Raw genomic sequence first — 13451 nt, 5'->3', positions numbered from 1 at the left:
ATGTCTTGAATGTAACCATTTTGTGAAACCGCTAAATTGGTTGGTTTGCTTCCACTTTAAAGTGCAACTTTAGTCAGAAAATTTAGGCTAGGTTGACACATGTTCAGCTGCGGTTTGCAGTCTGGAGTGCGGCGTGGATTCGTTCACCAGTTCAGGTACGATTTTTTTACTTGAATTCGCACCTAAACCAGACCTAAAAAATGCACTAGACCCTTTTAAATAAAAACGGACTGTGGCCGTCCTGGACATGTGTGAATTGGTTTCATTGAAAGCCAGTCTGGTGCGGATGCTATGCAAATCAGATGCGGTTACAAATGAATCCGATTCGTATATATGTGAACTGGGCCTAAGTCCTGATAGATCAATTCAGTCTGGCTCCTTTTGCAGGTATAGCTATGAGAAAACATTAAAAATAAGCGTCTATATTGGTTAAAATACAGTAATACACTGTTGTCTCACCCTGCTCTGCACATGCTCAGTTGCTCTCTATTTCTAGGCACTGCCGAGTTTGTAGTGGCGATCTGCTGACAGCCTTAAAGTGGAATAAAACCCTTCTATCCTTTACAGCCAAGGAAGCTGCTTCTGTTTGATTTGCAACTGCCACAATGTTGCACATGTGATCAGTTATTACATCGGCCGGCCATTTAATGGTTTGACGGTTGGGTTTGAACCGGTAAATCAATGGGTTTAGTTATGCTTTATAATTTACTGTTCAGCGGCTCTGGACTTCAGAAAAATGCCTCCAGCGAGAAGAAACCGGAGCGATGCTGGAGGCAATTTACAGCACTCACTCATTTTGGTAGCGTAATTATTCATGTGGGATGCATGTTCCTTGCTAAAGAAGTTATGAGTAAAGTTCCGCTTTAAGATATATCCAGGAACCAACTGCTCACAAGGGGAAAAAACTATGACTAAGCATCATAAGGATAAACAGGTCAGAGGCTCAGTGATGTCCTTTTTACACTTGGATTTATCATACATGTAATCCTAATGCAGCTCCAACAGTTTGGTTTCCCATATACTTCTGTGGATAATTATACCTACACTGTTAGAAAACATTCTGATGGGAGTGCAGACTTTTTACAGAATTTACTACAGTAAAGTTGCATACTTGTCCTACATCCCAGAGACTGCAACTTTAAAAGTCACAGCAGCATTGGTTTCCTTTTAATGAGAAACCATATACCATTCAGAAACCACTATAATTATGGACTGGTTGCTGTAGCGAGAGTGTGCACCCAGAATAACAAACTTAAACAGTACGTAAAGCCAAAACTTTTTTTTAATTTTTATAAATTCTGGGTAGTGTAGGAAAGGCACCCCATTTTTTGCCGTCTGTGCCCCTTCTGCATTTACATACCCTTTAAGGGGTGTGTTTTTAAAATATTTGCAGAGCTGTATGTTCTGTGAAACTGTATGCAATTTCAATCTGTGTAAATATTGGTAAATCAAATGTTATTAGGCTATTTTCTCTCCAGGTTGTATTTTTTCATTCAAACAGAATGGGGGGAAACCTGGAAAATACTGCATTTTGGCCCCTATATGGTGTTGCGGAAATGTGTACACTCCTCAGCTCCATCTAGTGGACATAATGCTGTATTTTCCTTTTTCAACATGTGATCTGTGAACAAAATAGCCTGAGAATATTTGATTGTACCCCATGTGTACAGAACAAGTTTAAATTTGTTTTCGAATGAAGAGTTATGCAAATGAATAAACCCCTAAATCTTTATTTATGTAAATGAAACTTATATAAAAAGTAGGGAAGTATTATATGTGTAAGCTCTAACGAGCAGGGCCCTCTGATTCCTCCTGTATCTAATCGTATTGTAACTGTACTGTTTTCCCTAACCTTGTAAAGTGCTGTGCAAACTGTTGGCACACGCGGTTGGACTTTCCGACAGAAAACGTTGGATTGTGTTGTCGGAAATTCCAATCATGTGTGGGCTCCATCAGACTTTTTCTGTCGGAATTTCCGACACACAAAGTTTGAGATCTGGAGCTAATATTTTCCGACAACAAAATCTGATTGTTTAAATTTCGCCGCACAAAGTGCCACGCCTGCTCAGAATAAATTACGAGACAAAAGCTATTGGCTACAGGCCTCTATAGTCCTTAGAGCCTTTAGTTCTAATTCTTACTCTGAAAATTGTCTCTTCCCTACACAATTGCAAGAAGCCAACATTTCGAATATATCCAGTCAATAGTTTTGGTAACTCGCATATAAACCTATTTCCCTAAAAAACCCGGACCTAAAATTTACACCAAGATCAAAGCAAACTGCCTCAAACCTTACATCTCTTCATCAATATATCTGGACCAAGCAGGTTTTGTCATAGGTTCTTCCCCTGAATACCTTATAAATGTTGGAGATGTGCTACCTTCTCAGGAGCGATGCTACACATTTGGTGGACATGTCCTTGGCTACCCATGTCCTGGTCCTCCATCTTTTTTTTTTTTTTTTTATTGCTGGTTCTTGATTTTTGATGCATATAATCACCTCACAGCTTCTACAATCCAGCATTCCCTACAACCCAACCTTTCCATCCTTCCTGGGATCTATAGCCACTGTAAAGAATAACCTTCTCGGGTTCAAATAGCATATCCGGCTATCTACCATGTTCTCAATCCCAGAGGGACTGGGTGGATGAGATTAAATATTTGAAGTACACATGAAGAGTCAATAACCCTGCATAATTTTTACCTGGAGCCCCTGGCTACACTTGTGTACTACAGCACAATAAAGAATCTTAGTGACTCCAAAATTACGGCCATAAACATGGATATTTCAAAAAACTTTTTTGCCGCATTGTCTATCATGTTTACCATTTAGAGCCCATTTACAGCACAACGCCTGAGTTTTGTGCTGGTTAACGCATACTTGATTAATGCGTCGGAACATATTTATTATTAGTAATAAGCAAACTGATTCACATGCAAGGTAAATAAGCAAATCCCACTATTTAATTTCTTCCTAAATACATCCATACAGATTTGTTTCATCTGCTGAACATATTACCAGTTTGTTAGTTACAAATGCGTGAATCCTACATTGAGCAATTTGCAGCACATTAGGAAGATGTGTATGGAAATTATTAGGTAAACCAAAAATGAGCAGTTTGCAGATTTTCCTGATACTACAATCACATTAGGATATAAAACACAATTTAAAGGGCAAGTTCACCTTCAGTAGAATTTTCCCAAAATCCCCCTATGCGATTCCAAATGTTGTGAATTGTGCACACCAAGGTTCCTCCTGTTTTAAACAGTGCATGTCTTCCAATTACACATGCAGCTGTTGGGTAACCTCTCCACAAAGATCAGCTAGAGAAGGTGAAAGTGCACTGTGCATGCGCACATTTGAATGGACCGGAGCAGCAGGCTCAAGTTCTTTCGTTCAGCCCTCTTCTGCACCCCATAGATTATATCACATTTACTCCCTTCTCCTTATTAGAGTACTCATCCCCTCGTTATCATTCTACATATAAACTATCACAACCATCAAAAAACTGGTGCACGTGCCCCTATGTAAGGCCTCATGTAGATGGGCATACTACAGCCTACACTCGCACAAGGCCCATGTGTACCCGAATGGAAACGCACAGGTATTCTGTGCATCCGGTCCATGTAAATTAGAATGCAGCAGCTGCATGGACAGAGCTGCTGCTCCCAATAGGACGGTCCTGAATGCACAGTAATTGTAAGTAAAAGCAAAAAATGTTTGTTTAATGAATGAAAAATATTTCACATCAGAATGCACAACTGCATGCTGATGTGATTTTTAGTGAAATGGGAGAAAGGTCTGTATTAACTCTCCATTTTGTTCCCCACTGCCTCCACCCACTGGTTTATTCATTGCCCAGAAGATTGACAAACTTTTAAAAAACAAGACTGATGCAATTTGACATACCATGTCTACCATTACATACAATAATTAACTCTTTTGACTCTGTTTCCACAGATGATGTTGCTATATGTTTGTATTATGCCTACCTAACCACCTCTTCCCTGAACCACATTCAGTCAAAACTACTTCCAGTCACCCTCTCAGTTTGAACAACTCAAGACTAGGGATGAGCTGAGGCATGTTTGCATGGTCCATGCGCTGAGCCCGCCAGAAAGTCGGCGCAGTCACAGGCAGTGAGACATTGCTCCGATGCAAGGCTGCAGAGATCGGGCAATGTCTCACTGCCTGTGATAAGCGCAGCGCCGACTTCCTGGCGGGCTCTGCGCGTAGACCATGCAAACACGCCTGAGCTCATCCCTACTCAAGACCCATCTCTTTGCTCCAGTTTACCTCCAAATTCTTAAAGAACCTACAAAACAAATCTAAATACCGGGGCTCAAAAATATCTACCTCTTTTTTGTATATTGGTGTACTGCAATCCCAAGTGCCCCCTCACCTGGATGGGGAAAATATATAAAAACTGTGTTTGTGGATTGCGCCCTCTATTACTTTTATGTACACACCCACATGACAGTGGGGCGGTCCTGGTACATAAATAAGGACCATTGCATTTAAGGACTATTGTGGCAAATGTTTTGTTGTTTTTTATATTGTTTTTTATAATTTTATTTATTTTCAATTTTTGATTTGGGATTTGGTTGAGCACTTGGAGTGGTCCTCGGCCAGGAGGATCACACCCATATAAATATATTTTGTGAGGCACTGGAATGATTGGTAAAAACTAATAATTTTTGGAGATCTAATTATATCACATGCACTATAGGATATAAAAGTTTTGTGTTGTACATAAAAGTAATAGGGGGCGCAATCCACAAACACAGTTTATATATATTTTCCTAAAGAACCTAGTCTACAACTGTCTGAGCCATCACCTCTCTTAACAACCCTTTCAACCCCTTATAACCTGCCATTCGCCCATAACATTTCACAGAACCTGCCCTCCTAAAAATCACCCACAACTTATTCTCTAGCCTCCTTATCATATTCTCCTGTGCTCGCCCCCCACCCCTGGACTTCTCCAGAGCCTCTCTTATTCTAGGGAAATCTCTGGCTATCTCTTACTCTGTCTTTAACAACTTAAGGACCGAGCCTCTTTCCGAGATTTTTGTTTACAAGTTAAAAACAGTTTTTTTTTTGCTAGAAAATTACTTAGAACCCCAAACGTTATACATTTTTTTTCTAACACCCTAGAGAATAAAATGGCAGTCGTTGCAATACTTTGTCACACCGTATCGCTTCTGCACTCAAGCTCGTCGGGACGGGCGCGTTTAAAAAAAATAAAAAATTTTAATTCTTATTTATTGTACCTTTTATTTTTGCACTGTTTTTAAAAAACAAAAAAATGGTGTCACTTTTATTCCTATTACTAGGAATGTAAACATCCCTTGTAATAGAAAAAAATCATGACGGGTCCTCTTAAATGAGATCTGGAGTCAAAAATACTTTAGATCTCATATTCACACTAAAATGCAATAAAAAAATAAAAAAACAAATGGCTCTATAAGAGCTATGGGCAGAAGTGACGTTTTGACGTTGGGCTCTCTCCCGTCGCCAATAAAAGTGATCTAATGGCGAATCCACCGCAGAGTCCACTTTTATCTTAAACCGGACCGGTCACTGAAGAAGAGGATACCGGGGTTATGGCAGCTAGCTGCTGCCATAAGAACGATATTCTCCTTCAAAGTACTGACGTATAATGACGGTGGGCGGTCCGGAAGTGGTTAAGTGATCCCTGAAAACATATCTCTGAAGAGAAGCCTATCCTGCCCCCACCTAAAGACTGAATTTTTACATTCTCCATCGACCCTTTACAGTTAATGCGTTTTGTAACACTTGCTATTATTCCCTTCAGACTGTAAGCTCTCAAGAACAGGGCCCTTGTGTATTAAATTGTATTGTAACTATATTGTCTCCCCTTATCTGCACAAATTGTATGTGCTATATAAATACCGTATAGCAAAAACTTATTTAGTTTTGCTAGGGACCTGTTGTGGCTAAAGGTAATAAAGCTAAATAGTAAAGGGGTTTCACAACCTGTAAAAAACACACTAAACTGCAACATTTGTGTAAAAATGGGAAAGTCCTGTTGCGCAACACCTTCGCTAGGAAAAAGGAGTATGAAATATAGAAAGCTGCTCACATATAAAAGTGTTCTCTCCACTCAAAATAAAAATACAGGGGGTGTTTTATGTGGCGCCAACTAGATTAATACTAAAAAGTGGTTTTTCTAAATTAATAAAAAATATATATAAAAAATAAATAAATATATGTGAATTCATCCAGTGCAAAAAATATGAAAAAGTAGCCAAACTACTTCCACCATTAGCAATATAGCCTCCAAAAACTCCAGCTAATTTCTCCAATATCCGTAATTCAGGCAATATATAAAAGAGTAAGGGGGGCTCAAATGAGTAGTAATGCACAATACTATTTTCAATAAAAAAATCCACACTTACATTACAGTAAAACGATTCAGGAATGTACACAGCGGATCTTCCGGTCTCGGCCGCGACCGGAAGTAGCAAGCGACACCTCAACTCCTCTCTGACACGTTGCGTTACAACCACGTGACTTTGAGAAAGTCACGTGGTAGTGACGCAACGCGTGAGGGAGGAGTTGAGGTGTCGCTTGCTACTTCCAGTCACGGCCGAGACCGGAAGCACCGCTGTTTACATTCCTGAATTGTTTTACTGTAATGTAAGTGTGGCTTTTTTTATTGAAAATAGTTTTGTGCGTTACTACTCATTGGAGCCCCCCTTACTCTTTTATATATTGCCTGAATTACGGATATTGGAGGAATTAGCTGGAGTTTTTGGAGGCTATATTGCTAATGGTGGAAGATTACTTACTAACCACCCCTCAAGCGTGATCCAGTCCGTAGGGACCTTTATTGGAGGTGAGAGGCTGGGGGAAACAAGGGGTGCATGTAAAGCCCTGAAAGGCAAAGGAAGAGGGAACACCATACTGATTGCTCACATTGCATGAATACCATCAATTGCTAAACGGATTGCACAATTTTGGAGTGGACTGTTTACACACTTGTTTCACTTTGCACTGGATATTTAATGTTTACATATATATATTTTAAAAAATATTTTTTGAGTGCTGTAATGTGATTTTTCACTATTGCATGGATTTTGCGATTGATTATATATATATTTTTTTTTTATTATATTATTATTTTTGTTACACTTCATTTTTTAAGCACTGGTTATTCAATATTTTTTAGAATTATGGCAGTAATATGTTAGGTGATTTTGCACTATTTGCACTGCTGCATGCATTTTGTAACTGAGATTATTTGTATTTCGTTATTGTTGATGCACTTTATCATTCATGTCATATTGATATTTTATGCACTTTTATTGCCGGTAGTAGTTTGGCTACTTTTTCATATTTTTTGCACTGGATGAATTCACATATATTTATAAATTTTTTATATATTTTTTTTTATTAATTTATTAATTTAGAAAAAACACTTTTTAGTATTAATCTAGTTAGCGCCACATAAAACACCCCCTGTAAACTGCAACATTTAATTACAAAAAAAATTAACATGCTAGGAGAAGGTCCTAAAATATAACCTTCTCGTAAAGTGTATGTCAACACAAGGGAAAATTTTTTAAATTTCTGTAATACAATACATGCCCATATCACCATGTTGTACCTTTTTAAAGGTCCAGCAAAAAAAAAAAAAAATACCTGTTCATATTCCAGACATGCAATCTGCTCTTAGATTCTGTTGTGGGCTGACAACAAACAATAGATTGTTGTAAAATGGGTGGTGTCAGCTCTGGCCAATATCTTTTGCTAAACTACTTAAAGAGGATCTTTGGTCACCTGTGGAAAAATTTAAAGTCAGCAGCTACAAAAAAAAAAAAAAAAAAAAAACTGTAGCTGCTTACTTTTAATAAATGTTTGATGAGAGTCAAGATTAGCGCAGGTTCACAGTATTCTACAACATATATGTGATTTTGTGAATAATTATATAACTTATTGTGCAAATACTCCAAATTGAAGAAAACAGTGTGCAAAAAAATCCCAATAAAGTGCAAAAAATTGTGAAAATCAATAATATGTGATTTGGGAAATATCAAAATTATATGTGATATTAGCCTACTATATGACTAGCAAATAAAGTGCAAAAATGTATCAATGTGCAAAACACCATACTATATACGGATGACAAAAATGTGAAAATGACCACTCCATAAGGACATCGATAGACGAAACGGATGTAGAGTCAGACGGAGAGGCCAACAGTATTGCAACTCGAGTGGTTGGAGCCCGTGTTGCGTGATACAACCGCAGCACCACCACCGACTGAGCTGAGTGTGTTTTCCTTAGTGCCGTCTGGGCACTTGGAATATGTGAGTGGATCTTGTATTTTGTTTTAAGAATTCCTGAATTGTGGTACGCTATGGGAAGCCTTTTTTCTTTTTTCTCCTCATTCATTGCATGTTCCATGGCGAGATGCACATCGAACTGATGGAATTCAGCAGAGCACAGCAGAGGCCATTAGAAGGCTCACGATCCCAGCTGTCAGGGTCCTTTAGAGTGAGAATGATGAAGGAATCACTGTTTAAACACTGGTGGTTGGTGGCTTGGTTAGCCTTTACATTATTGAAATATTCCACCTCTCATTTTTTGGAACTTTTTAAATATTTCTTGACTATTGTTATACAGTTTTCTTCATATATATATTTGATTGGTAGGTATACACTGTCATGCTGTAAACTTTGCATCTTTTGTTGTGCTACATATGGGAGAGGTAATACTTACAATGTTTATATATCTGTGATTTTATTTTTATTTTTCAGATTTGCACAAATTTAGCACTTTGGTGATTGCATTGCAATTCCAGCACTTTATCATTGCTCACTTGCACATTTTTGTCATCCATATATTGTATGGTGTTTTGCACATTGATGCATTTTTGCACTTTATTTGCTATTCATATAGCAGGCTAATACAATTTATCACATATAATTTTGATCTTTCACAATTCACATATTATTGTTTTTCAAAAATGTTTGTACTTTAATTATTGGGGTTTTTTTTTTGCACACAGTTTTCTTCAATTTGGAGTATTTGCACAGTAAGATATACAATTATTCACAAAATCACATATGTGTTGTAGAATACTGGGAACCTGCGCTAATCTCCGCTCTCATCCAACCCTTATTGATAAACATTAATATTGATAAAGCTCAGTCAGTTTTGTTAAAACTTTTTATAAATGGCCACTCACCTGTCCCAGGATCCAGCAATGCCCTCTCCCAGCTGGTTTCTTCATTGGTCTTCAGTCCCCAGCATCTTAACTATTAACTATTTGTTTTGTTACCGCTTGTGGCTTCACAGCTAGTTGCTTGCCACACTGAAATGAATGGTTCTGCAGCTTTCTAGGACCTGTGATGTGCCCCAGAAGGCAGTGGAGGAGGGGGGGGGGGGCAAATTTCCGCTTTGATTACAGCGATGATCTAACAGGAAGTGCGATCAGGTACCTGTCAAAACCAGGTAACCAATCTCAATTCCTCTCCCCCCCCTCCCCCTACCGTAAAAAATAAAGTGGCAATTGAGAAAGAGTGGGGTGGGGTAGGAGAGGAAAGCGTGGAACTTCCCCGTTTGGGTGCAGTTCTGCTTTAACCATTCCTGATCTCAGATCTCTATAAGGTTAATCATTATGTAGTCCAAAAAAAAACAAAAACAAAAACCAACTAGGAGGGCTTTTTGAAATAACGCAAGAAGTGGCATGAAGACACAGTCCAGGTCTGAGTTTCTGACAAAAGTAACAGGAATTTTTTTTTTTTCATTATTATTTAACAGAATGGTTTATTTTACACACCAAAAAGGGAGAAATTAAGAAAAGTCCATTGTTAGGATTTACATGTACTTTAACGCAAGTATTATACAAACATTTAAGATGTTATTTGATTATTCTAACAAGCATGTTAATGTAAAATAAACTCTTATATTGCACAACTTGTGAAAGGATACAGAAATAGAACACCATATTACACATACACGGAAAGCATTCAGGCGCATGAGTAAATGTACATTTACGTGCAAGGAAAGGACAAACTTATGTTATGGAAGCCTGTCTGAGCATAGGTGATGGAAAACAATCAAATATGAGTCTGTAGGAATGCATTTCTGTGTATATATGCATGTGTAGTGCCCTAAATGCTACAAAACGGAGCTTTGTGTTCATGAAATTGCAGAGGATTCTGGGATGGGAGCCTTACTGTATTGGTCGTTCTGACACCTCTGCAGGATCTGTAAGCTCCTTTGGTGGACGGGGTGCTGCAGAAAGCTAAAGCTAGAAAGGCCTTTGTGAGATGAGCCAGGAGGCCCCGATGTACAGGGGGGGCCCGAGCCTTGAGAGCAAACACACAGGAAGAGAAGACAGAGACAGATTAACCAGAGAGAGGGCAGAGTAACAAACTCCCAGCAAAGACAGAGGCAGAATACCCAAAGCTGCAACTACTGAACCCAGAGACAGAGACAGGCAAGTGTGACTGTGCACAGCCAGATTTCTACTTTTTCCAAAAAAGCTGGGATGTGCTATGACATAGGGCAGATCTAAACAGAAGACACCCAGGTTCTGCTTCTTTATACAACTGCTTTCAAAAATCTATTCCCACTGAACAGTTATTGAAATACTTAGACTCTCCTCTACGGCATCCCAACAAATCAATCAAAAGGAGCCCCCCCCCCCCCCCAGACTAACGCCCATATTGTTCCATTCCTGCAACAAGCAATCACAAAGCAGTCATTCACTTGTTCTGTTTGCCTTACTGTAGTGATCACTCACCAGTTCACTCCTAGAGCATCCCAATATATCAGTCACTCACCAGTCTTCTTGCCCACGTTGTTTCTACCACTTTCCCTGAATGCCCACAGTGCTCTGAAAAATGCTCTTAGCAATGCCCATCGAAAAGCTGCTACTGGACTGATTGCAATCATTCCTCGAATGAAGGCGTTACGGCTGCTACGCAATAAGGCCACAATGTCTGGACGCATGTGATCTGTGTTTTTTTCCCGAAAATCCTGCAAGAGATAATTTTATTATACATTAATTTTAATACATATACATAATACATTAATTTTAAATGTAGGTGAATGTAAACTTAAAATCCAAATCCTAAAAAGGTATGCATCATCAAAAACATACGAATTTTAATTTAGCATTAACCCTGCTCAGCACTTTTCTTAAAGCTGAAGTTTAGAGATTTTATTTTTTTTAAGCGGTTGTAGAGCTCAAACATGAAATATGAACAAAGCCCATACCTCTGTAGAGTGTACTTGTCTCAAACCAGGGCACTAAGTGTAATTTCTCTTTGCTGCCTCTTTCCTCTGTTATCAGCAAAAGTCACTTCTGGCAGGTTTCCCCGAGACCAATAGAAAAAAAGGTGACAGGTAAGGGATCTCTAGCACACAGCCTGTGATTGACAGCTCTGTTCCTCTGTGCTGTGTCAAGGAGGAGTATATGTCCCTTCCCTCCAGTCAGTTTACAGAGCTCCCCTTATTGAGCTCTGTAGAGTGTAACTTCAGCTCCCCATCCCCTGCTTTCTAGAAGCTCAGGCAAGCTATATACATTCTGCACTTTGAAGGGATATAGAGAAGAGAAGATCGCAGATAAACAGGTACAACTTATGTAGGATGATTTGTTTCATCTCTGTGTATCACCTGAAGCTAGTCACTTCACTAGGTGTAAATATAAGGTTTTACAACAACTTTAAATCAGTACAAGTGATAATACGTATATAAAAGAAGTCTGTCCTGTGTGCTAGTCCCTGCATTGTTCATTAAAATCCATCATGCTCGGCCCCTTTGGAAACCCCCTCAGCTGTGGTTATCTGGAGATGTGTGGGTTAATATATAAGCAGCTTCATCCATCACAGGCACTCGTCAAGAGTGTGGACTATGCCCACCCTTTTCGCCCCCTTGTCCATTAATAGAAGTTATATTATTGGTTCCCACAATGAAAAGTGCTCTACTGTTTAAATGGCAAACAGGCAGGCGAAAAAAAGGTCTGCCTCCTCCATTAATGGAGCTGTTTTAATTGTAGCCACCAGCACAAGAGACATTCTTTGTTAATGTAAAGTCTGTCCCTGGTGCTGATTTAGGAAAAAAAAAAAAACCACTAAACTTCAGATCTAAATCATTACTGGTTGTTCATCACCACTAGGGGGCAGCACATAGTTATGCTTGTCTACTTTCTGAGGATATGGTGACCACTTTGCATACACAAGTATTGTACATCACAAACAAAATTTACACCGCTCAAACTCACCACACCAGTTACAATCTTTTGTAGAATCTGTGCACAAATTCCTTTAAAATGACCAAAGAATTGCAGTGCAAGAGCACTAAACAATTCAATTTAAATGCAAACAGGTAGAATCCTCTAGAATCGATAGTAAATCAGATTGTAGCATCTATCATTAGTTTAAATATTTATTTTTTATAATATAAAAAAAAAAAAAAAATTGAATTTGGTTTCTAATGACAGCTGTTAAGAACTCTAACAAACGTTCCATTTTGTTTCTTTAGCTGGGGTTACTGCCATTATGTAATCAAGTTTGAGGATTATAAGGAGAATAATCCTTATTCCCATCACTGATTAATATGACATGCTGAAAAAGTGGAGATGGCAGCTACACAGTTTTCACAGGATTACAACTGCAAAACTTCTGTGTGAAAACACGCAGGCTTCTGCAAGTGGTTGGCAGCATCCAATATGCTCCTCAGGATCTAAGATTAGATGGGAGGAAGTGTGTTTTTTTTTTACTTTTACCGTCTTTTTCCTGAAGGGCAGCCTGATTCTGCTTTTCTTTTTAACTCATCGGCATTGGATCACATTCAATCGTTTCCTACAGCTTGGTGTTATCAGCAAACTAGACTGATATTGCATTAATCTGTTGCTGCACGGAGAAGCAGAGCAGAGTTCGGTCAGAAGGCCAGCAAAAGCCAAGATAGCAAAAATCCCAGTTACCTCAATAGAACTGACTATACAGTTCAATGGGGAGTTGATTACATTGTGCCATGTGGAATTAAAGAATGGCACAAGTTTTATTACTGCACCACTCTAAGATGAGAAAATTATAATTATTCCGGGTTAATAAAAGGGGTGCAGTTCCACGCCATACCCATCTCCAACTTCTGCTTTTAAAGCCCCCTGGGATGACTACATTGCTTATCCCAGGAGGCATCAGCTGCCTCATCAGCTAGAGGAGGAAGGACCACATGGGCACATCATCACAGAGACAGCTCAATGTAAAGAAGGAAGATGGCGATGCTGCAACTTGCATGCAGCAGCAAAGTGGTGGGTTACAACAGAGTACCGCTGGATTCACTGGGTGTGAGTATGTTTATTGAGGGTAACCCCAGTGGAAAAAAAAACATATGGGGGGGGGGGGGGTTATGGGGCAAAGTGCCACTTGAATTTATTACAGAATAAACCCTACTACTACAAAATAAC

At 39.0% G+C, this 13451-nt stretch overlaps 1 protein-coding gene across 4 annotated transcripts in view; it reads right to left on the bottom strand.

Annotated features, from left to right (window-relative positions):
* The window catches only part of MYO9A (myosin IXA), a 194617-nt gene that overhangs the window by 54103 nt on the left and 127063 nt on the right, over positions 1-13451 (bottom strand). For 3 of the 4 annotated variants that reach the window (XM_077473402.1, XM_077473405.1, XM_077473403.1), the window contains exons 14-15: positions 10822-11017; positions 10213-10344 (exon numbers count right to left, since the gene is read on the bottom strand). In XM_077473402.1, coding sequence (XP_077329528.1) covers positions 10213-10344; positions 10822-11017 — 328 coding nt within the window. The remainder of the gene's footprint in view (positions 1-10212; positions 10345-10821; positions 11018-13451) is intronic. The other variant, XM_077473404.1, reaches the window with a different exon arrangement.

Source organism: Lithobates pipiens, unplaced genomic scaffold, assembly GCF_037356315.1.
Source record: "Lithobates pipiens isolate NorthernLeopardFrog02 unplaced genomic scaffold, aLitPip1_a1.2 Scaffold_8, whole genome shotgun sequence".
Classification (NCBI taxonomy): Eukaryota; Metazoa; Chordata; class Amphibia; order Anura; family Ranidae; genus Lithobates; species Lithobates pipiens.
This window is presented reverse-complemented; position numbering and strand designations above follow the sequence as displayed.